Raw genomic sequence first — 27,974 nt, 5'->3', positions numbered from 1 at the left:
ACACAGGAAAAGTTAGTGCAACAGAAACACTGAGAGCAAGGAAAGGGTGTCATTTTGAGGGAGCTTTAGCCTTTAATGAAGACGCACACCTTCTAACAGCTTTACATTCTTCTTATATGGAGGTTCTCAAAACTGCACACGGGATTCAAGGTGAGGCCGCTCCGGTGCGGAGCAGACCGGGACTGCCACCGTCTCTACTTTGGTCAGTTCGTCCCTCGACTTCTCCCAGGGACCAAGTTCGGGAGGCCTGAATGAAAGCCAGACTAGGCTGAACACGGGGCCGCGATGGAGGGAGGGACGCAGCGGGAAAAGGGGGGTGCGGCTTTTTTCACTTTTGGGGCAAATAAACAGCGGCCGGCTGCGCGGTGCCGGCCGGGCGGCGCCGCCGAGGCCTGGCGGAGCTTTCGGGGGCAGCGGGCGGTGGTGTCTCTGTGCGCTCCCTCCCGGCCTCCCGCGGGCCGGGTACTGGAGAACGGGGGTTGGGGAAGCCTTAAACAAGCGAGGAGAACTTTCAGGAGTGGCGTTGCCGGCGGCCGAGGCCGCTCCCGTGCGCGTCCCCGCGGCGCTGAGCCCGTCCCTGGCTGCTGCTTGGTGGGACAGGGCGAGTGAAGCGACGAGGGTTGCGTTTCCTTCTTCCAAAAGGATAAAATTTCACTGTGCTCCTTCAGGTCTGAAACTTAGTAACTTCAAGATTATCAAATATAACTTCAGTGAAGCAAAACCGTTTGTTATGGGGTACCCTAATACAGCCGGTCTTCTCACAGAAACCGGTGAGTTCAGTTCTGTAATTAACGGGGTGCATATCCGAGCATCTCACACTCTGCAAAGTTCTGTTGCCCTCTGTCAGCAGAAATTTTAGTGTGGCCAAGTGGTTATTGAGATTATGGAATGGGAATTATTAGTTTGCCTTTAGATTATAGTTTCATAATCCTGTTCACCTGTTCCTGTTTAGGAACTCTAAAGCCAGGAAACGAGGAGTGATTAGAAATCTGTTACTGAAAATGGAGGAGAGATTAGGACCAGACCATTCTGGGCCAGTCAAGCCCTACCTCTGCTCAGATTCCACAGCAGTTTAAAGCAAAGTGAGTTTATTGGTTTGGCTGTGGTCGCTGCTTCCCAGTGCTGTACAAGCTCTGGCGCCCCCCGGTCCTTGCCCTGCTTGTGCTCCTCTGAGCATATGAGTGAGCTGATCTGGTGTGGTGACCTGATTGAAAACTACCTAGTTTTTGGCCAGCTCAGCGCTCATCATATATTGCCTCATCGTGTAATTATGAAAGTGTCGATGCTGTTGTAAAGGACTTACGGAGGATGGCAGGATGACAAACTCTGACTTAATAATCTTGGAATACCATGAAACAGCATTCTGAGTTACTAGGGGTGGAGTCAGCTGAAATGTGAAACCCAGCTTTCGACTGGTGTAACTACTTAAAAGAGTTTTTTTCCCCCGTGTTTTTGCGTTAGTTCAAGTTAATACAGATTTTAACATGAAAAAAATGTAAGGATAATTGTGCCTCACTTCTAGTTTGTGATGAAGAACTTCTTGTGAGTGCTTGAATCTACCAGTTCTAAATAAAAATACGATGGACAAAACCATATGTATGATAATTGTTTTACTAAAAACATGCAGTTTAAATGAAGCAAACTTTTTTGGGTGGAAGATAATAATGTAAACAAATGATTTATACTATTGAACACTGAAATGACTTTAAGCTGCATCATACTGCTAGTGAGCAAAAGAAGAACCAAGTTTATTTTAAAAGCTATACTGTTCTAGTAGCTGTAGTAAAAGTATAGTTTTAAAATTAAATATATGAGTGGGGAAGAGCTTCAGGGAGGTGCAAGAAGCTTCTTGCTGCAGTTAGATAAGATATAAATCTGCCCCATGTTGTCAAATAGAAAAGTTTTACTGACTGACAAAGTTATTTTCTAAAGGTCTCAAGTGCCACAAATCATTCCAATGTATACAGTTTTTTGGAGGTATATCTCCTTACAAAACCAGTGTGTGTTGTCACCTGTGTGGGAGTTCTTTACCTATAAACTGCTGTCAGGCTGAAGGCTCAGGATAAACATCCCCTCTTGTAAGTTCTTGAAACATGCTGTTTGTGCAAAAAGTGCATGTGCAAAACTTATTTGTGAGTCAGACTCTTAGAAAAGAGAAAAGGCTTTTGTTTAAGGAAAAGCTCTGTCCTGTGGCAGTTAAGAAATGTCCCACTGAATGTTCCTTTAGATGCATTTGTAAATTATTCTTGAGTGTTAAACTGCATTCCATTCACTATTGTAAGTGACACACACATCTTGCTGAATGTATTGGTGTTTTTCAGTTTTTATATGTCAGCTACTTCTCCAGTAGAGGCTGACCTCTATGGCCACATATCTGTTTTATGCCCACTTCTGACTATTGGGTGATCATGTAATATCCTGCAGGGTACATAACTTTACAGAGTACATTGCATTTAGATCACCTTCTAATCCTTGAAGTTTAACATTTTGTATGCATTAATAGTAACTTTCATAAATGGGTTGCTTCAGCTGTGTTCAGTGATAGCTTTAAAATACAGTTCAGCAAAGCAAATCTAACTATCATCTGAAGGCAGTGTTTTTCTGTTTTCTGTAGCCAAGAAGTGTTTTCCTTCCCTGAATAGTCTAGTTTGGTATATTCCACAAGGGCAGAAAGAGCTCGGTCATGCTCTGGCATAGGGGAGGGAGACATTGGATTTTCTGTGAGTTTTTGTAAACATGCAAACATGAAAACTTCAAGCATTGAATAAGGCTTTGGAATAGTGCGCCTGGAAGAATTTAGCAATGATGGTGACATGTTTAAGAAGAAAATAACTTAAAAGGAAGTATCATATTGAAAGTAGAAACAACAAGAAACAGGTTGAAGCAGGATCCTCCAATAAACAATAATTCACAGGAATTTATTGGGTAATCAGTTTGGTAAGGAGTTGTTTGTTTCAAACACTACTCTAGCCTGAGGAACAAGAGGACTAGAGACTGAAGGCTTGTGTCTTGAGAGTTGATATAAACAGCTTAAGAACACTTTAAGAAGTTAATAGCTAAACATTTTCATAAATGCCTGGGATGCAGGACTGGAAGGGATACTAAGCAAGTTTGCAGATGATGATACAAAACTGGCAGTACAATATTTTGTCAATATTGCCACTTCAGTTAGGCAGATAATGTTCATCTTTCTGTTCAGGTCCAAAAAAAGTGCTATTCTAATAGCAATTTTGAGATATACAGAAGGAATCAGTATATCAGTTCTGTGAATTTAGTGAGGTCAGTGAATTTGACCCTATTAAAATGGAACATGTTTTCCTTACACTGTAATTTAGCATTTTTGTGCTGCCAGCCATACCGTTCTTCTGTGTGTGGCACTGATGTTTGATTGTACCAGTCTCTTGCTCTCTAACTATTCTGGCAGAGGGAGAGTTAAGTGGATTGTAGTGCATGGAAAAGGGTAGAAAGTATAGCCAGTAAAGCTTAGCAGAGGAGAGTGGTTATAACAGGCAGCTTGGTTCTTCCCTTGGCCTGTACACAGCTGTTTTCATCAGAGCTTAACCAGCAGTTTCACCAGTTTGTTTCTCAGCTATTCTTATTTTAAGAAATTGGTCCAGAACCTGTCAAAGAACTTCAAAATATGAGGTAAACTTAAAAGGATGAAACATATAATGATTTGAAGTTGAAACTTCATTTAAAAACTCTGCTGAATTTGACAAATATTTGACCAGCAAATACTGTTTTGCATAGGAATGTTGCGAAGCAATGAAACGTTATCAAGATTTTTCCCGTTAAAAAGTTGAGGTATCAGACATCTAGCATTGCATTGACTATCTGCTATCTAATAAAGCCATTGCTTCTATGACTAAATATAGCATTACAAATTTGTGGTATTGTTGCAAACGTTCAGAAAAGCTGTTACAGAGAATTACAAATTCTTAGTGCATTTTGGAGTTGAATTAAGCATTTATCATCCCAGTTTTTTACTCCTGTGTGATTATGAGCAGGAAGGAAATGCATCCTTCCTGTTTTGCTGCACTTGTGGGCTGTGCTGTAGGAGAGACACGAGTGTCTGTTGGTTGGTTCATGCAGTTGATAAAACTTAGGTTGTTAATGAAAGGAGTTTTGACAGGAACGTAGCCATCAGGGCTGCACCCCTCACCATTTGGACATTCTGCTAAGTTTGCTGTGGAGTTACAGTAGTACAAATATGCCGCATGGATTGAAAAGTATTTCTGACAACGATGATCTCCATTAACAAAAGGAGGTTACAACTGATTGTTGACGGATTTCTTATGGTTAAAACATGATTTGCCTGAGCACAGGGCCTCAGTCTTCATGACTGCAACTTACACTGCTATGTATTTCGCAAACTAATTTGAAATTGTCCTTTCATTCTGAAAAGTTTTCAGGTCACAGTATAGACACTTTTTCTATGTCTGCAATACTAAAATTTCTGCTAACTAGGGATGTTGAAGCTAGATTAACTGATAGAGGTAGTTAAGAAATGTCTGGTTGCTTAAGCAAGAGGTGCTTTGAATTGTCAAACAGATCACTGAGAACGCTTCTCTGTGACATCAGTGAATTTTGAAACTTCATATTTCTTCTTTTTTATATTTTTGACAGTGGTATGTGTTAGGATTTGTCCAGCCCAGTAGTGTGATGGAGGCAACGCTGCTGCATTTCCATGTTCCTGGGTGTCCAAGCAGTAGCGAAGTAGAGCATTTATTCCAGTGGGATCATAGGCTCCTAGTGCATGCACACATGGCTGGCCACAGAGATCAGCACACAGGAAACAGTGTTTGCACAGCCACAAACAAATGTTCTGATTCTGTTCCCTTCTCTGATCAGGGTGAAAGGTTTCAATGAAAAATACATCAGTGTATGTAAGGTGGATTCCTCCAGTAACTGGCCTTAGACACTTGGTCCATCCAGGAACAGGCTCCTGATTCTCCGGCCTGTTGCTGACCTGAGTGTGTGAATCCTTGAGGTTCACAGACCCAACTCAGTTTCTGGTACTCACACCCTCTTGGATGTGCAGAGACAGGTGAATGTGCTGGACCTTTCCAGTTACTGGCCTTATCCTTGTGGCAGCTGCCCACAGGATTGCCTCATGAGAGAGAGTCTTCTGGATAGCTGGTCCTGACCACATTAGCCACTCCTCAAATGCCAGGTGGCCAGCTCAGGCTTTCTGGTGCTTCCAGTTGCCATCCCTCAGTCCCTAATCTCTTGTGGCTGTGTGAGAGAGGTTCTTTCAGTAGCTCAGACTCGCTGTTCTCTGCAGTCTGGCCCAGTCTTAGGGCCTGTCTGGCTGGCTCCCCAGCCTCTTGCTGTGCTTGCAGGCTGGTCTGGTTGTGGTGGTTCCATGCACCAGCGTGCACCCACCCACGCAGTGTGCACGCGCGTGTCTCCAGTCCCTGGCTCTGCAGGCTCACGGGCACCTAGCATCTGTGGCCATCTTCTCACTGCAGCCACTCTGACCTCTGCATGTGCAGATGGAATGGAGCCATTCCCACACCCAGGAAAACAGAAGTCTTCACATGTGACTAGAACCTCTTATCATCTGTTTTTTGCATTCTCCTTCCTCCCCAGCCCACCTTTGATCCCACAGTGAGTCCTACACCCTTTCAGGCAGTAACCCCATTAGGCAGTTGGTAAACTGGCCTGGAGAGTCTCTCCTGTTACCTACGTTGTTGGATGGATCATCTGTCTGGTTCATGGGCTCTCTCTGCCCTTGTGAATTGGGGCTGTGTTAGGATACTCGTGTGCCTTGTTTAGTTCGTTTCACCTTACATAATTTTCTGCTTTCTATTTGTGGGAACTGGCCTTTAATCACATAACAATAATAGATGTGAGCAAAATATCCCTCCCTAGTACTGAAGGTGACCATTCCTGTCTGACTAGTAACCTCTCTGAGGTAACAATGACTGTACCTGTTTGTGAACAGGTACAATGCATCTCCCTAGCTGTGTAAAGCAATTGTTTGTAGTCCAAGCTTTCATCAAATTTCACTTCAAGTAAAAAGATACCTTAATGAGTGGCATTTTAAATGGTCTTAATGTGAATGACAAGAAGAAAATGTTGTCCAGTTATTCCAGTATCTTAATCCTTTATATGACAAAACTTTGGGGAATATGGTAGCATGTGGTCAACTGGGGGAGATGGCTGTTGACAGGAATGTCTTGAGCTAACATTAGGTAAATTGCATACATACGTATCCTAGTAACACTTTTGTTTTAAATATGCAGTTTATGAATCAAACCCAAGGCTGATAATCTTGTGCTAAATGGAATGTTTGAAAGGCCTGATGTGTCAGAGAAGTGACACAGCCATTACTTCAGATTTGCCTCTTGCCTTGGTAGTTTGGGTAGGGTAATACTCAAGACAGCTAAGAAAATTCTTGTTGACAACTGAAAGAGGAATCTCCTGTAATAATAGCATAGTAGTCTTCCAAACCACAAAACTCTTTTGGAGAGATTTTCTATTAATTTATCTTAAAAGTAATGAGAAACAGTTACATCAAAAAGCTAGTAGTAGAGATCATAAAGATTGTTCTTCAGATAAGTGCAAGACCTTATGTGCCTTGGAGTTTTTATAAAACTTCAAAAGCCACGAAGAGTAATGCAAGAAAGAATCTGGCAAAGGGAGCTCATGGTTTTATGCTTCAGTAAACAGTAGTGCAGATATCCGTGAAATAGAGTTGCAGTCTATATTTTCATTTTTTGTACCTGGGTATTTATTTGTGGAGAGCATTCTTAAGTCATGAAATAAAATTACTTGAAAATTTTTGCAAACACATTTATCTACAGAATACAAGGATTTCCTGTGATCTACCAAAGAACTGCACCATCCCCCACAGCACTTAAATGAGGCTTTGTGAAACACTGTGTTTATCAGGTCGTTTTTCTCAAATGTTACAGAAAGCAAAAATTGCTAATCTTGACATTTTTTGATGCTACATTAAGCTGTTATTGTCTGGTATTTGCAAAACATTGGCCTTCACAGGTTTCAGATTTTACTACCAAGATGGTACTGATTAATTTCAAACTTGCAAAGCCAACTTTCAGTAGAGTTCTGAGCTATAGTCCTTAAATAGTGCAGATGAAAATCAGCAGCTTTTGTGTCAGTTTTCTTGCACGTGTCTTTCATTCACAGATACTAACTTTCAAAGGAGAATAAACACTACTGGCTGTATATCACCAGGGCAGAGAGCAGAGAAGGTCACTCAAGAGAGTATCTCTTGCTTTACAATATTCTGCTTACTCATTTCAGATCGTAATTCTTGATGTTGATTTTCTCACCAGAACCTTTGAAATACACACTTTTGTTTCTATTTAAAAATATTTCCTATATTGCTGTTGCATAAAATGTAATGGTGAATTAATAAATCCTGCTTTTTTTTTTAGCTGTTAATGTGGCACAAATCAATGAATAATTAGTCTTGCTTTTAGAATGTAGAAAGAAAACTCATGAAATGTTGTGATTATTTCTGTATTAAATTAATAATTTCTTACAAAACAGTGGAATTACTTGGTGCTGCTAAGTCCTGTTTTTTATTAAAAATCCAATTTGCACATTTGCACTGATTAGAGTAATGGGTGAATAGGGATTGTGTTAAATGGACAAAGTAACCTCAAAAATTAAAAGTTACAGTTGCTCCTCTGCTTTGAGTAGACAAAGGTATTGAAAAGGTTAAGTTCTTTCTAGCAATAACTATTTCCATTCACTCGTTACTCATTACCTATGGGCTTAATTTAAGCCTAGAACATAGAAGGATCCTCAAAAATCTTAGCCCCTCTGTTTTTCTCATTCTGAAAATATAGCACGGTGGGACAATTCTACCTTTAAAAAATTCTCATTAGCTTCTAATACCTTCTCCTTTGTATTCAAGTTGCATTACATGGCCAGTTTTCTGCCAACTAATTAATATGCAAATTATGCTCGAGCTAGGAGACTATCAATTTAAGTTTGCCATAAAATCAGTAACATTTATATAGGTTATTTTTGTCTTATTCTGTTAGGTGTAAGAATTTGTCTGTATCTTTCTGGAATTCCTATTGGATGCTGCCCTCTGATGTTTGTGGAATGAACTGCTTTTGGGAATCTGCTTTTAGGTAGGATGTTAAATAGTACTTTATTGTTTGATTGCAGACAGATGTAGCTGATGTTTTTTGGCTCTTTAGCAAGGTGGCAAAACAAAATCTCTTGATTACTTCACATGCATTTCACCTGCTTATATTGCCTTTAGCTGGGTTTTTTCACGTTACATTATGTTATGGAATTGTAGACTCAAGTGTTACTACCAAGAGTAGATTATTTCAATTATATTGCTTTGTTAAATAGAAACTTGATAACATCTGTTAAAAGCTTGTCTGAGTATAGTCTGAAAAGTTAATGATAAATTATTTTCCTAAAATAATATTTGCTGCATACTAATACCTGTGATTGCAATAAAATGATATGCTTAGTGAGTACATGTGGATTTTTTTACATTCAAGTTACATGTTTTATAGAAGTTAAGGAGGGTACTTCATCCAAAAGCACTGAAGAGACCATTTTGAATGTTCTTTAACATTTAGTATGTTAAAGAATAGACTGTCTCTTTAATGCTGCATCTTTAACAATAAGTTTAAATGTTTTGACATGGTGGCTCAGATGTTTTAGGCTACACAGGTAGCTTGAAAAGAAGTAAGCTACTTGTCAGGTAGTTCTCTAACATGCATAGTTCTCTTCAGTATATAACCAGAGTTGTAAGTCAATTTTTCTTACATGTAAAATTTTGCTGATCATCCTTTGATATGGTTATCTTTTCCTGTTAGTAGGAAGCTTGAATATTTTTGGGAAAGCAAAGGAGAATAAAAAAGCTTAGCTTCACAAGACTTACTAATTTTTGAAAATTATTGTGAGAAAGGCTTTAGATCCCTTATTCTTCTCTGCTTGTGTGTTGTCAGTGCTTTTTAAGCTCAACAGTTGTCAATAAATTCCTTAAAGAGGTTACTTAGATTGATTTTTATTCTGTTAGTGAACTTCATCTGCAATTTGGGGCTGCTGAGTTTTTCTCATTACCATTAGTAGCAATCCATACTGTGTTAATCCATAGAGATGCACATGACTTTGTTAGGCAGACTTAGCTATCTGAATAGACAGAAACAACTTTTTTTTCCTTATGGGTTATGTTTTGCGAGTTCAGCTTTATGAAGTTTAGTGCAGTGGGATAAATGAAATGCTGCTGTGGTTGAGGGTGTAGGGGCTTAGCTTACGCTAGGTGGAGGGACAGGATGTGATTGTAAGCTTCGTTTAATCCTTGGACATCCGGGCCAGTCTAACACTTGTAGTGTTGAGAAAGGGGCGGGTCTTGCTGTCTTCTGACCCCACTAAGCAGGAAGAAGTCCAGGAATACAAAGTAATGCACAAAAATAGCAGAAAACCTCCTTTCTGGATATTCTGTCAGGCTTGAGACAAGTGGAACCTTGGAACCAGAAATGGACAAATCCCATGCAGTTTATTTGCACTTACCTTAAGCTGTAACTTGTACTAATCTATTAAGAATTCCATATGTGGTTGTGAAGACAATTCTGTTCAAGTATGCATTGATTATGACTTTACTGGATGAGTCCACTTTCATGGTGAAACATGATTCAAACTAATGTTTGCAGAATTTCATGTTTATACATTTTGAAATTGAAAGAAAAAAAACTGCTTAAAGGGGTAAAGGGTGTGTCATGTTCAGATGAAACATTTCACATTAAGCTGGATTGTTTTATCAATATCTTAGTATTAAATTAGTCCCCAAATGTTGTGCTGACTTCAGTGCTTGTTGAATTCTTCAGTGAGATGCTCTAATTTATCTCAGAGTTAGTTAGAATGTCTCCTTTCAATTTTCCACTCAGTTTTTAAAACATTGGGAGCTTTTGGATTTGTAAGTATTTTTGTTGAAAAAAAGCTTGTAATCTCTCTGTTTCTAACTTGTAATTCCACTTAGCTTTTTTAGTTCTTAGGGGACATTACTATGGCTGTCTGACCAGGCTGATTTCAGTTGTTGGATGTTGCAGCTAAGTGGATTTTAACTTGTGTTGCCTGCTAAAGTAGAAAGTTTCACTAAGTTTTTGGGTATTTTGAGCTTCATGTGGTGTGGTTATATTGAAATGAATTCTGATAGTCCTGAAAAAAGGAATTTCTCTAAATTAGCAGGCTCATTGGAGAAAGGGGCTTCTATTTTTATAGTCAATTCAAAATTACTCATATATTGTAACTTCAGACCTAATCTACTAAATGAGTTGGCATTGAGTAGATTACATTTGGACATCATATGCAGTGGTATCATTAGTGTACTTTTACAACATAAGCTCTTGATTATGACATGTTTTGCATGCAGTGCTGTAGTAGAACATTAAGTTAAATAAAACCTAGAATTTTCATCACTTTCAAATCCAGATAATGTCTGTAGTTACCTTGATCCTACTTGTAATAAGTGTGGGAGTGATTTAACAGCTGGATTTTAATCAGTGTAGCTTTGTTGCCTTTTTACTCTGCCCATTTGCTTTGTTTTTCTTCTTTTCTGTTTCTAAGACTGCTGGATTAGGCTTCTTAGTGGTTGATTTAGATCAAACAGGGCATTAAAAGGAAAAAGGATGAAATAAGTAAGCCATCTGTATTGTACTTACATCTCTGCCATTTGATTCTCTGAGGTATACTGTAGTGTCAGCTTTGAAATAATACAGTTTGATTATGTGAAAATACTTTCCCTGCACAGTTTAATGAATATAATTAACAATTTTTACGCTAATGATGAAAACCACTTCTGTTACACCAAATTAGATGGAACTGTATACAGGGTATTCCTGAGGTTTTGGTACCCTCTCACCTGTGCTTTCCATGTGTTATGTGAGAATACACATTACCCTTAAACAAATAAAGGTGAGCTCTACTGCAATTCCTTTTGTCAAGTCTAAAGGACAGAGCTAAGCTTTCTGCAGAGCTAGTGGGTATTTTAGTGCCAATAAAATTTGTGTTGGGTTTTTTTTCCCCAGGAAGTGCAGCTGGGATGCCATGAGGTTCTAAAAAAGTAAAACCTGTCAAAACATACCTCTGTAGCTTACTGTCAAATTACAGCTTCGTAGCTGTAATTGACCTAGAAATGCGAATTTAATATACAATGTGTCATGGTAAACATCTTTAAATATAAGGCAGTGTCTTGACAGACAGGCTCTGGAAAACCTTGTTGTAGAAGATTCACTGAGGATATCCTATGTTCTTCTCTCTCAGAGGTTATTAGAAGGAGAATTAATTAGTATAGAATGAAGGTCTGCACTTGGCACAGAAATACTTCAGGGCAAGGCTTGTACCTGGCCTTTTGCTGCTGCTGAGTAGCATGTTTTAAAATGCATGGTTTTTACCCACATTGTCAAAAGTGGCTTGTTTTAAATGTGTTTCCTAAACTCATGGAAGTATGTGTGGGGGTTTGTCTCCAGTGTTTAGTTTATTTTTACTGTCCCTACCCCTCATGTGTAATTAGTATCCTCACAAAAATGAAATTCTCTTATTTCTTCCTGAAGACTCAAATCCTGTCATGACATCCTGCTCAGTATCTTGTACTAGGTTACAGGCACTTTCTTTCTCTTCTATTTTAATTACCAGAGGTTTTTCTTTCTCTGCAGTAGCTAGGACTCCCACATTATTGGAATTTTTTTTAAAAGAAATTAGGTCTGTCCAGTTTTCTTTGTTAGTCTATCCAGCATCCTTACTAAAATACAGTTTGTATTTCACTCTATTGTTGCTTTTTTCCAGCTTTTCCAGTAGGTTCTCCCACACTAAAAGATAAAGCTATCATTAATTAGAAGTGTGCATATAAAAAAAAAATGCATTTGTGTTTTTCTGCTTCTCAACAAGTTTTTTGAAAGTATCTCCTCACTTTTGAAAGGCATCTTAACCCTCTGAGGACCTGTATTTGACTTTCACTAAAGGTTCATAGCAGAGCTGTGATTCCTGATACCAGACCTGTTTAGGTTCAGACAAGTCACTGTTCTTGTAGAATAAATTTTATTTTGCTTATTGTCAACTCAGAAACTGATGTGCTAAAAAAAAAAGTATTGCCAAAAGATGTTGTGTCACTTGGTTATAACAGACCAGTTACCTAAATGAGCACGGTTTTCCTTTCCCTGGCTTCTGGGGAGGTAGGTGCAGTGGAAGAAAGACGGAGAGAAGGGTTACGGAGGTAGGAAAAGAAGGGAGCAGTTAAAGGCAGAAAATCTGGGAAAAAATCAGTGGAAAAAGTATAGCTATGTAGACATAATACTGAAGAAGGAAGTGAAACAAATAATGAAAAACATAATTGGCTCTGTGGGTGGAACATGCACATTGAAGGTGAGACTGCAGAGCTCAAGCTGGTAAACTCTGCTGAACAATTTACACTTCATACTGCCTCTCGCATCAGGAAGAGGAAAAATGATGGAAGATGCTAGCGGCTGAGTAAAACAGTGTTCCTGGATGAAGATGGGGACAGGACTTCTCTCTGGGAGTGGACAGAGGTGTGTGTGAAAGGGAGAGGAGCAGCACTGAGGCCCGCTTGCTAAAAGGGAGGCTGTTTTCCCAGTGGTCTGTATGCAGGAAGTCAAATGCAGCTTATAATCACTAAAGGGTGTCTTTTCATGGAGTCTGGAGTAAGGACCACAGTCCTGAAGTCTCTTACCTTCTGCCTTAATACATTTCTGGGATCTAATATGTCTCATTCCCTTTGTAGTGGATAACCCACAGAGGGAATGGTGGCCTATTCTTTCCAGCGGCTTCTTGCTCCATGTGCTTCAGAGATAAAACTTTAAGTTGTGAATTTATGGATCTGAGGCCAGCTGTTTCCCATTTGGTATGAGCTGAAATTCAGTTTTTGTTAGCTCTTTCTAAATATTTTTTTTTGCATTTTAAGAAATAATTTTAAGCACAGATTTAAAAATATTGAACTCAATAAGTCTGAAAGTTACAGAAGAGGTTGTGTGAACAGAGTGACTGTAAAAGCATTATAATATGATCAGTCAGTTTCTTGTTTTGTGGCTTTATTCACAGAGGTCACTAGATGTAGAAATAATAAACTACAGTCTTTGAATCTTAGTGCATTTTAGAGTTTCTTCAGCATAATTTTTGTCATCCTTTATTCATGGAAAGCTGTGTTTTACATGTAGTTCAGGAGCTTGGCTTTCAGCTATGCAGTTTGTGTAGGTTTTGCCCTTATTTATCACATGACCTTGTAATATCACTGTAGGCTCTCGTGACTTCAGGGCTTAATTATTCTAACTCCCTTTTCAGTGGATTAGTGATGAGGCTAATCTGCTGTTTGCAGCTTGTTCACACTGCGGCAGTGTACTTATTTCTGGGTTTCCCTCATCATATTCAGCTTGCATTGTGGTTTTTACATTGCTACCTACTACATAGTGTAATATTTAAGTTAGCTTTATGTATAAAGGTCTGAATGGGGCATGTCTTGATTATATTTCAGAATTCTTTTTTTTTTTTTTTTGTGAGTGTGTGTGTTAACCTGAACTAATTTTCAAATTTTGCTTCAAGATCTAGAAAAAGTTTCAATTTGCAGATTAAATCATCTGAATATAGATGTCTGCATATTGGTGTCTATGTCAGGTAGGTCTTAAACAGTCACTAAAATAGAAAGGGCATAGAGGATGACCAGCCATTTAGTGCTGAGATATAAGTTGTTGGTGTTAATCAGGAAGCACTTGGATATTCTAGACATCTTTTTAGGACTAGTAGACACAAAATGATCTTTGAAATACTCAGTCTTCTTAGCATCTGAAGATCAAGTGGGATATTCTAGAACTTATCAAATGGCACTATACCTGTGTTAAAAAGTTGATTCAAGCCTTAGGTGTTTATTTTGAAATAAGGTGGATTACTCTCTATGCTCCATAACCTGCTCACTAGATCTCTGTTGGCTTTAATGAGACTTCAGACACAGTTGAAGTTAGAATCTTCATTTAGGTTGCCCTGTTTTGGATCTAAATCTGACCTGTGAAGTCTTTCATCCATGTGATTTTTAAATAATGCTCCAGACCTTAAGCCTGGCTGCTTAATCTAATTAAAATTTTATTGAAAAAAATGGAGTTTTTTTAGTTCCAGGGTATTAAATTCTTTCAAAACTCAGAATGTTTTTTAAATGTAGTAATTATTTATGGCATTAAAATTCAGTACTTTTATAGTGATAACTTTGTTTATAGTTTGTCTTGTGGAAGTAAAAATATTGTGTGTACGTCTTCTGTGCCTTAAAGAAGTCATTTTGCATATTATCTATTGCAGATTTAAAGGGAAATTTGTTTGTATTTACATGGTTGCATGAATTGAGTGGCGATTATGCGCTAAGAATCACATCTGGTAATTTCTATTTTGAAGCATCTCTCTTCAACAAGTTTCTAAGAATGGGTGATTTGTCAAGCATTTCTCTATTGTTAGTGGTTTGGTAAAGTCCTTTCTAACTTCAGAATTGGTTTTGTGTGCATAATTTGGCATTAAACTTGTAATTTAAACCTTCAGATATTTTTGGTTCTATTAGCCTCCTCCTCCCTTAGTCTGTGCGAACAGCTGTAGTGCATAATATTGTTTTCCACATGGGATTTGAGTTGATGTGTGTTTAAAAGCTTTGAAACCTTTTCTGAAAGCTTTTCTTTCTAAATCTGTGAAATCCAGGAGATTTTTGGTATACCCACTTTGTTTGCCACCAAGCTAATGGTATTTGATGACAATTTTAGTCTATTATATTGAAGTAGTGAAATAACTTTAAAATGTGTCCTGTATATAATACATTCCAGGCACATCTCACAATAACTGTAGCACAGGCATCTTCAGGAATAAAGGATTCCCAGTCCCCACTCCTTGCAATGATTTAGCCTCAAGGCCATGGACGGTGTGTGTGGTCAGTGTGCCTGAGGGCTTTCCCAGAAGTGCTGGGAGCACCAGGCATCCCACACGGCCATCTGAGCTGTTAGTTTCTCCCCTCATGCAGCCCACGTTGTACTCCTCCAAGATGGAGGGACAGGAGAAGGCTTTCTGAGTTTTGTCAGTGCTTGGGCGAAGCGCTGAAGGATGTGTTTGACAAAAAAGGACTTACTGGAGCAGAAAACCTAGATTAGTCAAAAATGTTCTTAACAGAACTTCTTGAAAGTTGGTGTTATTTCACTTTTGTTGTTGAGTTCAACTCTGCTGTATTTGTCTTTTTTTCCTATGTCTGTATTTAGTCCAGAGAAAGGGGAAACATCTCATGTATAGACTTAATGTACTGTCAGCCTTTGACATTTTGATATAACTTCATGTAGTCTTTCTTTTAGCATAGCTATTTTGATGAATTTCCTTGCTAGTAATGAATAGTAAGATTGTAAACAATAAATATTTGTGTATTGATCTTCTAGAGCTTTTTTTTTACCTTGTAGGCTGGGGTGGTGGGAGTGATTATGAGAATGGTTCAGGTTAAATGGAAGCATACATATGGGCATGTTCTGTTGGTTATACTTTGCTGGTTTAAGTATGGTAAATGGTATTTTGTTAATTTCTTGCTGCAGTAACTAGTAGAGTTTCTCTTTAAACCTGTGCTAGAAATAATGTCAAATGAAAAAATATTTTTGTATCAGATATGATTATATGAAAACACATCCTTCTGAGAAAATGCATCTAGCAGTGGTGGCCTGTGGTGAAAGACTGGAGGAGACTGTTACTATGTTGAGATCAGCCGTTATTTTCAGCATCAAACCTCTCCATTTTCATATTTTTGCTGAGGACCAGTTGCATGAGAGTTTCAAAGACATAGTAAGTATTCAAAAAGGTATTCAATCAATTTGTAGCACAACATACAGCAATTCTACTTGTTTGATAGAGGCAGAAATGCAGGAGTCTAAGGTAGTAAGGCATTCATAGTGTTGGATGGGGATCTTAGAAATTTTTTCATGTGTAAGAATGCCAGCTGCTGATACCAGAGTTTCTCCTTTCAAAACTTTGTGATTTGTAATCTTGAATCTGTTAAATACAAGCCTGATATTCTGAAAACAAACCAGTTATCTTGTGTGAGCTTATTTAGAGTTGGCTTTACAAGAAAAAATTATAGATCTGTCCTTTTTTTGTCTCTGTGCTTACAGCATGAGTCAGTCTTATACTGTTTAGAGAAGGTGAAACACCAGTTTTTGAATATGGTGGATACAGTTATGTCTAATTTTAGTAAATTTCAGTTAATGAAAATTACAATATGACTGGAGTAGCAGATTTAGAAGCTGATGAAGCTATAACTGGAGGGTTTGACTATTTTTGTGCTCAAAATGTCATACTAACTGTGACATTAGTATGTTGCACATGCTAATTTATATACACTGTTATGTAAACAGTAGCTGTTGCAAAAATGGAGTAAGATTAAATTTGGAAATATTTCATTGGTATTTGTTCTGTGGTAACTAGTTAAGAGGATTTTTAATTAATAGACTTATTTTTTGTAAATACTCACTTATTTTGCTTCCTCTTCCTTTTGCATGTGATCTAATATGATGTGTTTTCTTATTAGTGGCTTGTAGGTGCCACTTTTTGTTCAAGTGTTTTGTTTAGCTGACAAATTCTTGGATTTCTGTTATGGAAAAGGAGCATTGCACTTGTGTTCAAAGTATCAACTTGAATCGCGAATTGATTTTTTTTTTTTTTTTGGTAATAGACTTGAAGTAATTTTTGTGATTTCTTATTTTCACATAGCTTGAAGAATTTCCCTATGAAGGAAAAGTTAATTACACATTATATCCAATAACATTTCCATCTGAGAGTGCAGCAGAATGGAAGAAATTATTTAAACCATGTGCTTCACAAAGACTATTTTTGCCAGTAAGTTACTTTGTAATAGGAAAATCCGGAAGTCTGTTTATGAAGCATCAAACTGTCCTTGTAATTCTGATTTCTGTTTGGTTTTAAATTAAGAACTACTACTACTCCTTAAAGTTGCTTTTTTGACATCCAAAAAAGCCCTCTGAATTTAACGTTTTTCTGTGGCACTAGTACCCTATGACATAAAATTCCTTTTCTCACTTGATGCATTATGGCACAGTATCCTCAGAAAGAAATGTAGGTCATGTCATCATCTCAGAGGTGAGATGGGTTTATCACACCTCATCTCATTCCCTTGGAAAGTCTCCTGTATGCATGGGTCTGGGAAGTGCTAGAGAAAAGGAGACAAGAAATGGGCCCTTGTTGCCAGTGTTTTGTGCATATGCTCATCTAAGACCCTTCAGAGGACATATTTCAGGCTTGGGGAATGAGAGCCATGGCAGCTGTCTCCCAAAGGCGGGCTCTTAACGCTTGTTTGATCAGCTGCATGGGAAAGCGAGGGAGCAGCCAGAGAGGAGCTGCTGTTAGGGCTACTCCTGGCCTCCCCCTACTCCTAGGGAGCCCTGACATATAAAATGTAAAATGAGTGCCTTTGCAGTGCTGTTCTATATGAAAATTATTTCCCTCTACAGAAATTCTTAAAAATGTGAGAAAAAGGAATGATGACAAATTTATTGATTGCAAACTGCCAGTGTAAAGTGAATTTATTTGCATATGACAACAATTTGTTTAACTTTCTTGTGTTTTATTAAGAGAAGTTCAATAAAACTTAAAATTTTGGTTTTAAATTTCTTTCCCTCACAGTTAATCCTCAAAAATGTAGACTCACTACTGTATGTTGATACCGACATCTTGTTTTTGAGGCCTGTTGATGATATTTGGTCTTTTCTGGGAAAGTTCAACTCCACACAAATTGCTGCAATGGCACCAGAACATGAAGAGCCTCGTATTGGGTGGTATAATCGATTTGCTAGACATCCCTATTACGGAGTAACTGGAATTAATTCTGGAGTCATGCTAATGAATATGACACGCATCAGAAGAAAATATTTCAAGGTATGTGTGTTGCCACAATATCATTTTTGGTGGATTTCCATATTTTAATTCTATTTCTGTTTCATATTCATATGTATTTTCCAAAATATTTTTTCTGTAATTATAATAATGCTCTGAAAGTACACTGTGTTTAATGTAGTATCTATTTTTTAAATGTCATTCACTGTAAGAATTGAATTTCAAGTGTTCTTGATTGATTTATTTTTTCTTAGTTCTGAAAGATCCTTTGACTTGATACAGTTTGCTGTAAATTACATTCGCCAATAGATATGCCCACATTATTTCTTCACTACAGGCATCCCAGAAAAACAATTATTGTAAACTTGTAAAATGTGTGTAGTTGTATGACCAGGAGGTGGTGCTAAAACATTTAATACGAAGCTTGCCAAATTTTCATCTTTTACATTGTAGCCAGATGATTATCACCCTAAGTATCTTCATTTGCTTTGAAGTCCTGGTTTTTGTAGACAAAGAAGTTTTTCATGAAAGTAGCTACTACTGTGTGCATGGAAGCAATGCACACAGCTGTAGAAATGGTCATTGCTTCTTGGACTTGAAGTTTTTTCTTATGTGCTTGAAACACAAGTACAAAAGCAGTGTTGTGTGATTATGCTTGGGGGAAAGTACATCTCTGTTTAAGAGAAGTTTGATTAGGGAAAAATAATTATGCGGTGAAAAACTTCTAGAAGATGCATCCCTAAGAGGAGCAATATAAATTTGCATTAATTCTCCCCCATTTCCAATGTAATAAGCAGCTTTCATCCTAGCATTCTTGCTATGTATTTTTCTTGAAGGAAAAGCAGAGAATTTAAGAGAAATGGAGAATGGATTATCTCAATTGTAGTTAAAAGTAGAAAGTTACAGTAGCTGTAGTATATGGCTGCAGTTTTTCCAAGAAAACTTCTCTGTCATCTTGATACATATATATATACCATGAGCAAAGTCTTGCATTGTCTGCTTGGTTTGTTTTACTGATTACAGTATATGGAGAAATGAAAATACTGAAAAGTATAGAGAAAAACATGGGATTGAAAGCTGCATATATCTTAAGCTCTGACAGTACATTTCTGTATAGTTATTTATTTTCAGTGTGGTAAACACTAAGATAAAGTTGGTCTTTTATTCACACTGTGCCAGAATTCTGGTTTGGCTTCTCAGTACAACTTCGGTTATCAAATCATTGGAAACTTAATGCATTTTTAGTAAAATTGGAGTTCACATTGTCAAAAGCATACAGATTATGTAGGATACTAAAATTGTCAATAAAATGAACTGTAGTCTTCTAGAGACAACATGAAGTCCTTTCTTCTCAACACCTAAAACTGGTGTTTTCTTCAAATTTAAATGTATATATATACTTAAAACATAAGATTTAATTAAGTGAAATAATTAATGAGTATTTTGGAATTCAAAATGAAACACTGCACTTTCCCTTGGTTCTAGAGGGCTAAAATATTTGTTCTGTGATTCTATGAGATCTGGCCTAAAAGAGCACTGAGTAGGGGAACCATTTAGGTTATTCTCCCTCAGTACCTAGAGTGTGGTCCCACAAGCTTGCCAGGTATCACAGTGCCCAAAGATGCACCAGCTTTATGACAAAAACTACTGTTCATGGAAATTTGCAGACTGTTTTCATCTTCAGGTTCCTTGAATGCCTTAGTATAAAGAGAATTGGTCAATAGGAATAGTTGCAGACATCAAAGCAAAACTTAGAAAAGGATTTAGTGTAGCTGAGTCTATACACAGTGGGCCTGAGAGTGTATGACTTTTGGTTGTGACTGATAGCAAAGGAACGACTATTCTCAAACCTTTGGAAGAGAGATAGACCAAATTCAGGGTAGGGACTGTCCTAATACCCTTGCCAGTGACACTGTAGATGCTTTTGGACCTTACAGTAACAGTTCCTTGTTGTGTCCCACTAACTATTCCAGTGAAATACTGGAAATACTTCCTTGTGTTATGGGAAGGTGTGAATTTGTTTATATTCTTTCAGGAGGCTCAACAAATTCTTCAAGGAGTATGTAAGTTCTTGCAATTTTTTTATCTTTTAAAAAATACCTGTAGACCTTTTTGCATGATACTGTAGTGCTAGAGCATTTATCTGAAGTGAAAGTTTTGGATCAGGATATTCCTGCAGTGCTATGGATTTAAAACTGTGGGTTGTTTGTCTGTTGTAGCCCAAATTACAAGCTGAGCCGCTTGAGGCCTTTAAGCATCTTTCTTCTGTTGTCACATTGATTTTAAGAGTCAGGTGGATCCAAAAGTGGATAAATAAAAAATAGAACCAGAGACTTTAGCCAATGGTTATAATGTTCATCTGGGTAGCAATAAGCTGTAGTTCCATGTACTGCTCCAGGAGTAAGTAATCTTTTATCCACTTACCTATTTGAGCCTCCTCAGTCTTCTCAGGAGTGTCAGATCAGGCCATTTCAGACAAGCATCCCAGCTCCTTGGCTGTCGGTGGTGCCTAATGGATGTTTTTCCTTCTGGTCCTGTCTTATTTGTCTCGTGTGTGGAGTCTGTGTGTGTGTACAGCACAAATACATGCACTAAATGCACACATGTCTATGCTTGTATACAGACAGATGTGCATGCACAGATGTGTTACTGAATACAGTGTTCGTTATACTGCATAACTGCACATGACACTAGAATTCATAATAAAGCTTCTGATGGTTAGTGTATACATGTTGTCTCTGCTAAGCAGTAGTTAGAAAATGGGAATGTAAAGCATTCAAGACTGTTTAGGATGTTGAAGAGGTAATAGTAGATTACTTTTTTTGTGTTTGTATACATATAGGTGTAGATTTTTTTTTAAGAGATACAGCAAATGCTACAGGTGTGGTGCTTTTAAACAAAAAGACCAATGAGGCAGTGGAATAGAGAGGAATGACTTCTATCACATTTATTGAGAAGGTTGTTGATGCCTGAGATGCAGGCAGTCAAGGAAGGGAACAAGCTCTTAGAAAATCAAACAAGCCCCAAATAAATTAACTTCAGATAGAGTGTGCAAAGTAGAGGTTCACGGGTATGCTTTAGGAAAAAAAAAAGAAAGTTCAGAGAGCTTCTGCGACCTAAACCATTATAACTTTTTTTTGTCATTCATTGTTGCTTAGGGCTGTAGTTTCAAGAAATATGGTGAGCCTGCACAAAACCAAATTGCTTCTAAAAGGAAGGCTCCTGTCTCTTACCAGCTGCTTTTCCCTACTTTTCTTGTTTACTTGGTTGTAGCCTTTGGTGTTTGGTCCTTTCTTGATTCAATTCAATTTGATAACAGTAGAAAAAGGAAATCCTTCTGCTGGGTTATTGAAGTATATCAGCTTACAAAAACATGCAGTAAGTGTTAGCACTACATTGCTGGTGTAAGAACAGGGTAGAATTATGTAAACAGAAGGCAGAGGGCTGGCTCTCCCTTGGCATTAAGGAAATTTAAATTGGTCAGCTACTTGTGGGATGCAGCTGCAGTTTGTTTAGATATTGCTGTGTGATTTGAGAATTTTTCCTCAGCTTTATATTTTCTTCTTAGAATTAAAAAAAAATAAAGGCTAAATGTGACAGCTTTTGTAAGTCTGACTTCAGCCTTGGGCAGGCAGAAGTTTTCTGGTACAGAAATGAGTAATGACCAAGCTAAACAAATAAATGAAAGCTCAACCTGAAATGTCAGAAAATACTTTGATGTTCCTCCATATATTTTCTTCTGCTCAAATAAACTAGAATTTTGAGAGTTCTTAAAAACCTGTCTGTATCAGTTGGATGTCATCACAGAAATGCCTACTATCATTTGGGTTTTTTTTCTCAAATAGAAACATTCTTTGCATGGTGTGGAATACTGGAGAGAAGGTTTATATTCTGGACATTTTAAAATTAATGTAGCATTTTTTTTTTTGAGTTTTTTTACTTGACTAACTTCTGCAATGCAATTCTATCAGAATCCTACTTCTCAGGCTGTTCCACCTTACAGTGGAATATTTTAAAGAAGGAAAACAAGTAATTATTCAAGCAGTTTCTCTTGCTCCTACACAGATGTCATTATATATCACTGCTATTTTATTAATATATAGCTATTTTCTATTTATGCAAAGGTTATGGAAATAATACAATTTCCAGTTCTTAAATCTGACAGCACTATTTGTCAAGTAGTATTGCTTCTAGACATCTGGCTGTGTGATTCATGTTCTTATCTGCTTTGCATCTTCTTGGGATATCCTCTATATTTCTCTGCTATTAAAACTCTACAAGTGAAAGGAAAATTCTATTAAATAATGACTTTAACAATTTAAACTTTTATTTCTGTGTGTTGCTCTAAAACTGTATTTGTTACTGTATATTATCTTACCATGATTTGCCTGGTATGATTGAGCTAATTTAATTCTGTTTTTAATTCTTAGCATTTTGCCTAAACTTAAACCATAGGTCAGTATTCTGGGAATTGCAAATTCCAGGTGAGGGAGTAATCTTTACTGACTGTGATTGAGTCTTATTTATTTGCTTTTTTGGAAGGGTTTAGCTTAGTGTTAAAGCCTGTGTTTTATTTCATTTAATCACTTTGCATTGAATCTAATGACAATTCTTACTAGTGAAGAATTTTCTTATGCATTTCTTATGCCTGCACTCATTGAATACTTACTTGCAGGCAGTCATAATCATAAATTTTTTAGGAGAGGAGAGACTGTAATATTCTGTTTGACTTCTTGCATAATACAAGGCATAGATCTTTTTTTGTATTAATTCTTGTCTGAAATCTTGTAGTATTTCTTGGTTTAGTCTTCAGTTCTGAAAGCCCTTCATATTTGATGGCTGAAATGATCTGAGGGAAGAGTAAAAACTGAACTGCAATTTTATGCACTTTCTAGTTTGTCAGTGTAAAGCTCACAGAAAGAAGTCTTTTGATACTGTAAATCTCAAACGGAGTATTTTGCTCCCGGTAATCTGTCTCTTAACATGATATTCCTGTATGCAAATCTGAAACTCTTCTGGAGTTCTAATATAATTTTTCTTTTGGCAACTTGCTTAAAAAGAAGCAAGAGTACAATGCTTGTACTTGTTCAGGAATTTTCTCTCTATGGGACTTACTGCTATTGCATCCACACTCTCAAAACTTTGAAGCACAGAGTACAAAGTCAGCAGCCTTGCTCCTTTTCTGTTCTAGTTGGGTTAAATAGGGTGTAAAGAGGAGAGATTAGCTTTAGAATATGTAACCATTTAAACTGCAGATTTGAATCCCTTTGTTAACATGGAATTCAGTGTAGGCCAATTTACTCCAAGTAGATGCTCCTCAACCAGAACCTTAGAAGAACTCCTTTTCTTTTGAAGTGATTCTGCTAAATCAAGAATTCAGGAATTTGGTATCAGCTGTTTTTTTGGCTCTTACTGACTTTTACTACTGAGAAGTTGTCCTCTGTTGATGAGGAAATTCAAGTTCAGTAATTAAAAAAAATAAATTCAACTTGATGAAAATACATCTGAAAACCTTTGAAGGATTTCTGTATTTTTGTACTTCGTAGCCAGTATATTTTATCTGTATGTGTTCAGAACTATTTAAGAATTAATTTTGTATTGAACTGGTTAGAATTTTTGCAGTTATTGTTAGAACCTGTGTATATTATAACTCTGTGGTAAAGAGAGGAATTGCATGATGTGTGGATACTGAAGTACTCCTCATCTATTTGCTGCATGACTTAAATGCAGTTTTGGTATTGGATCCTACTGCTGTATAAAAAATCCTTTGCTATTCTTAGAATTCTTGGTTAAGATATTAGAAGGAAAATTTTCGGTAAGTTGATCATTGAGAAATAAAGCATATTGGAAATGTCAATAACGAGGTTCCTTAGATAAGCTTGTTGGTTTAAAAGGATGAAGTTATCTATACATTTGTATCTATACAAAGTTATCTTTGTAGTGCAAGCTACTGCGATTCTGTAAGGCATTTCCTTCCCTGTAGGTACAACTGTCCTGAATGTGTGTTGTTTTGCTTTGTTCTGTTGAACAGAATGATATGACACCAGTCCGGTTACAGTGGGGAGAAATTCTGATGCCACTACTGAAGAAGTACAAGCTGAACATAACATGGGGTGATCAGGATCTATTGAACATTATGTTTTTTCACAATCCAGGTAAATCCACATTGATTTTCAGCCTAACACTGTGAAGTTATCTTTTCCATGGAAAAAAAAAATAACCAGGAAAAAAATCTAGGAAAATATTCAATAAGCAGGCTTTTGGGTCAAAGCCTTCAAGGGACTATTCACTACTGAAAGCATTTGAGACAGTGCTGGAGCTTGCTAGAGTGTAATTAACTGTTAGATTTCAAAACAACTGTACAGACATTTATAAAGCTGTCCTAAATAAATAAAGAAAATATTGGTTTATTTCCTGAAACAATTTTCATACTTAACCCAGAGTTCTCATTTTTGTACACAGAAAGTCTTTATGTCTTTCCTTGCCAATGGAATTACCGGCCTGACCACTGTATCTATGGAAGCAATTGTAAGGCAGCTGAAGAAGAAGGTATATTTATTCTTCATGGAAATAGAGGTGTTTACCATGATGATAAACAACCAACTTTTAGAGCTGTCTATGAAGCGATAAAAAATGTAAGTGATTTTTGCATTGTACTTGTTATTCTTTCATGTATGTTTATCTATAGTAGTACATGTATTTTGTAGGCATGTTGATATTCACCTTGATTGCAACAAAGTAATATTTTTCACTTTTAAGTAACATCAAGTTTTTTACCACTTTTTTCTCTTTCATTGTTTGGATGGAGTTCCAGTATATTCCTGTTTTGATGAGCATCTTTTGATAGAGTGTAGACTGTATCTGGGTTAGAATTCTAGAACCATGCCTGTGGTTGGCAGTGTTTACTTAAAAAGCTTTATTATAATTTATTTAATAAATCACCTGGTGAATTGTTTCCATGAGTATTTGGGCATCTTACAACATCTGACTAGGAAGGGGCCGACACCGATCACTGAACCAAGTACCTGGCCCTGCACAGGGCCATCCCTGGGAGTCACACCATACACCTGAGAGCATTGTCCGAAGACTTCTTGCACTGTGCAGGCTTCATGCTGTGACCACTTCCCTGGGAAGCCTGTTCCAGTGCCCAACCACCCTCTTCTGGAACCTTTTCCGAGTATCCAACCTAAACCTCCCCTGACACAACTTCAGGCCATTCCCTCAGGTCCTGTCGCTGTCACCACAGAGCAGAGATCAGTGCCTGCCCCTCCTCTTCCCCTAGCAAAGAAATAGTAAGTGCAGTGAAGTCTCCCGTCAGTCTCCCCCAGGCTGAAGAGACCAAGTACCCTCAGCCACTCCTCACACGCTTTCCCCTGAGGCCCTTCACCCTCTTTGTGGTCCTCCTTTGGACCTTTATATCCCTTGGAGCTTTATATCCTTCTTGTGTTGTGACTGAAACTGCACGCACTGCTCACTCAAGGTGAGTGCAGAGTAGAGAGGACAATCTTTATCTCCAGGCTGAATGAGCCATCACCAGAAGCTTCATTCTTTTGGAGATTTTAAAGTGCAGAAAAACGTCTCTTGTTCCCAAAGTTTGTATGTATTTACTGCAACACTTTAATACCTAATTTTATCTAGATTTGGATTGTAAAAATTTTTTTAATATACTATGTTTTGACCTTTTCCAGAAATTCAGTGTATTAATATGTTGCTGTTCCTTTAAATACTAAGCACAATGACTTCTTTTCATTCTGCAAATAAGTCATCTAATGAACCATTTATCACTACATCAGTATACTCGCTGAAGAGCTGTAAAACTTAGCACTGATGCACATTTTAATGTAGCAGGCTACTGTGTGTGTATAACCTACAAAAATCAAGAGTATATTTTAATGTTGCTTTATTACACATTGTCATATAGGTATAAAAATGAAGAAAAGTACTTTTGGGGGTCTGAGAATACATTGCAGGGAAAGTGATTGTATTTCCATAAAAATATTATTTCTTTGTTTCCTTTGAGCATTGTCAAAAATAGAAGAAAAAATTATTTAATTTTATTTATGTTCCCATTTCGTATGTGGATGTGTCAGAGAAAGTACGTAAACCACTACTGATTCAATGGTAATAAGATGAACAAAATTATGTTACTTCAAAATGCTATTTTAACTTAGCATTTGTTTATAAAAATCATTGCAGTGTTGAGCTAATGACACCTTTATTTCATAACCATGTTAAATAGTTAATAATAGTATGTGTTTGACCATCATTCAATTTAATGAAACTTCAGTACCACTTTTTATACTGCTGTTTCATTATAATTTGATAAGACTTGTATTACTTAAAGGTTATATGTCATTTGGGAAAGTTACCATACAACAAAAAAATATCCAGAAATCATTTTAGAGTTGTAAATTTTTAATTGGGTAAGGTAATTTTAAAAATTTCCTCCTTGCCTGTCTGAATACGTTCATTTGCATAGCATAAAAAAATCTTTCTTAGGTTTATTGAAAGCACGAGAGTATACTTCTGTAATTTAGAGGTGTTTTTAAATTATTGCATTCAGAAGCACTCATGAGTTCTTGAAAACATTTAATAAACCTATAGACATCAAATATGATGCTGAAAATAATTTTTATAAAACTCTAATACCTCTGAGTAATGACAGTCTTCCATATTAACCTTAAATTTTCTTAACCTCTTTACAGTATTCATTTGGAGATGACCTGGTTCATTCGCTGCTGCAGCCCCTAGAACGGGAATTACAGAAAACCACACACACATACTGTGGAAGAGTATACAAAGTATTCATAAAGCAGCTAACAAAAAGCATAAGAGACTTGTATGCCAGAAGATCAAAGGGAAGGTGATTTTTGACTCCTAGCTGTTGCATCAAGAGACTGAATTAACATAGGTGGTCAGAAGGTGCAAGAATTCTATTACAGCTTGAATGGGCTTTTAATGTGCCCAGAAAAAAGTTTACTAGCATACATAAAAATGAAGTAAATATTCATGTAATGAAGAGCAAGAATTGTTTTCTGCAACGGTGACTTTCTGGTTTTTTGAAGTTTAATCAGTGCTAATGTTTGTCTCATATCTGATGATTTGGGTGTTACTGGCTTCTATGGTCAGTAATTTTAGTCTGCATAATTCAGTTATCTAATGATAAATGAACAAGGAAGAAATGAAGATGGCTCTGTTTGGGAGTGTACCTCATATATTGTCTAAAATTCTATTAAACTGTGAATGTAGCAATAACTGAGTCAGCAGCACTAACCTCACTTTAAAGGTGTGAGCCTTTATGTAAACAAAGTTGTTTACAAGTGCAGAAAATACTCTCTTGTCAAAGAAATGTGTTTTAATCATTGACAATCTGTATGTGCCTTTATATGTTCATCTCTTACATGTTGAAGTACTGTTTTGACAATCTTGTTTTGTTTATCTCAGATGTAAACTGCACACTATAAATACGATTTTCTGAGAAATTAATGACTAGTATGTGATACTAGCTTTCTCTGTTAGTAAATACAGAGGCTTTATATTAAAAATAATTTGTTTCAACATTTTAGAGCCATTAGCACCAAAAGGTAGAGCAGAACTGAGGGGGTTTAAGTAAAAATCCAGTTTGAAGTTGCTTGTCTTACAACACTTTAAAAAAATTTCATGGTTGTGCAGCTTTATAGTATAGGGCATTTTGAAAATAGAAAAAAAGCCCAGTGGTGGAAAGGTGTTGCTGTTGTATTTCCATACTAGGAATTATTACCTGATGATTGTTATAGAGTATGTAGTACCTAAAAGTGAATACTGTAGTAAGAGTTCTGATATTCAGACTGTGTAGTAGATGGGGTTTTTTTAGAGACTGTTTCCTGTTATAACATCTTTTTTTAATAAATGGCTTTAAAATAGTTTTGGGGCAGACCCTCAACTACACGAACGCATTACTGTCAATAGGGTGATAGTGATTTGCAACAGGAAAGGATTAGGTTTCCTCCAATTATCTTAGTGAAAAAAAGAAAAACTTCTGTTTAAGTAATAAAAACTTTTTCTCCAGAGAAAACCATGAAGAAAAGGGCTGAATTCTAGTGTTACAGCAAAATATTTAAACTTGCATGGTA

The 27,974-nt window shown here is 37.0% G+C and overlaps 1 protein-coding gene across 3 annotated transcripts; it reads left to right on the top strand.

Annotated features, from left to right (window-relative positions):
- The first annotated feature begins 454 nt into the window (after positions 1 to 454).
- GXYLT1 (glucoside xylosyltransferase 1) lies at positions 455 to 27,974 on the top strand. 3 transcript variants are annotated; one of them, XM_041465625.1, is made up of 8 exons: positions 455 to 770; positions 8,022 to 8,114; positions 15,624 to 15,798; positions 16,723 to 16,848; positions 17,653 to 17,904; positions 23,894 to 24,017; positions 24,325 to 24,497; positions 26,568 to 27,974. In XM_041465625.1, the coding sequence occupies exons 2-8, from the start codon at positions 8,062 to 8,064 to the stop codon at positions 26,727 to 26,729; spliced, it is 1,065 nt and encodes a 354-aa protein (XP_041321559.1). In that variant the 5' UTR covers positions 455 to 770; positions 8,022 to 8,061; the 3' UTR covers positions 26,730 to 27,974. The 3 variants fall into 3 exon arrangements, with proteins under 3 accessions (XP_041321559.1, XP_041321562.1, XP_041321560.1); XM_041465626.1 differs by lacking the exon at positions 455 to 770 and adding an exon at positions 1,067 to 1,082; XM_041465628.1 differs by lacking the exon at positions 8,022 to 8,114 and having other exon boundaries at positions 457 to 770.

The sequence above is a fragment of the Pyrgilauda ruficollis genome, unplaced genomic scaffold (genome assembly GCF_017590135.1).
Source record: "Pyrgilauda ruficollis isolate IOZ18807 unplaced genomic scaffold, ASM1759013v1 scaffold19, whole genome shotgun sequence".
NCBI classification, from domain to species: Eukaryota; Metazoa; Chordata; class Aves; order Passeriformes; family Passeridae; genus Pyrgilauda; species Pyrgilauda ruficollis.
This window is presented reverse-complemented; position numbering and strand designations above follow the sequence as displayed.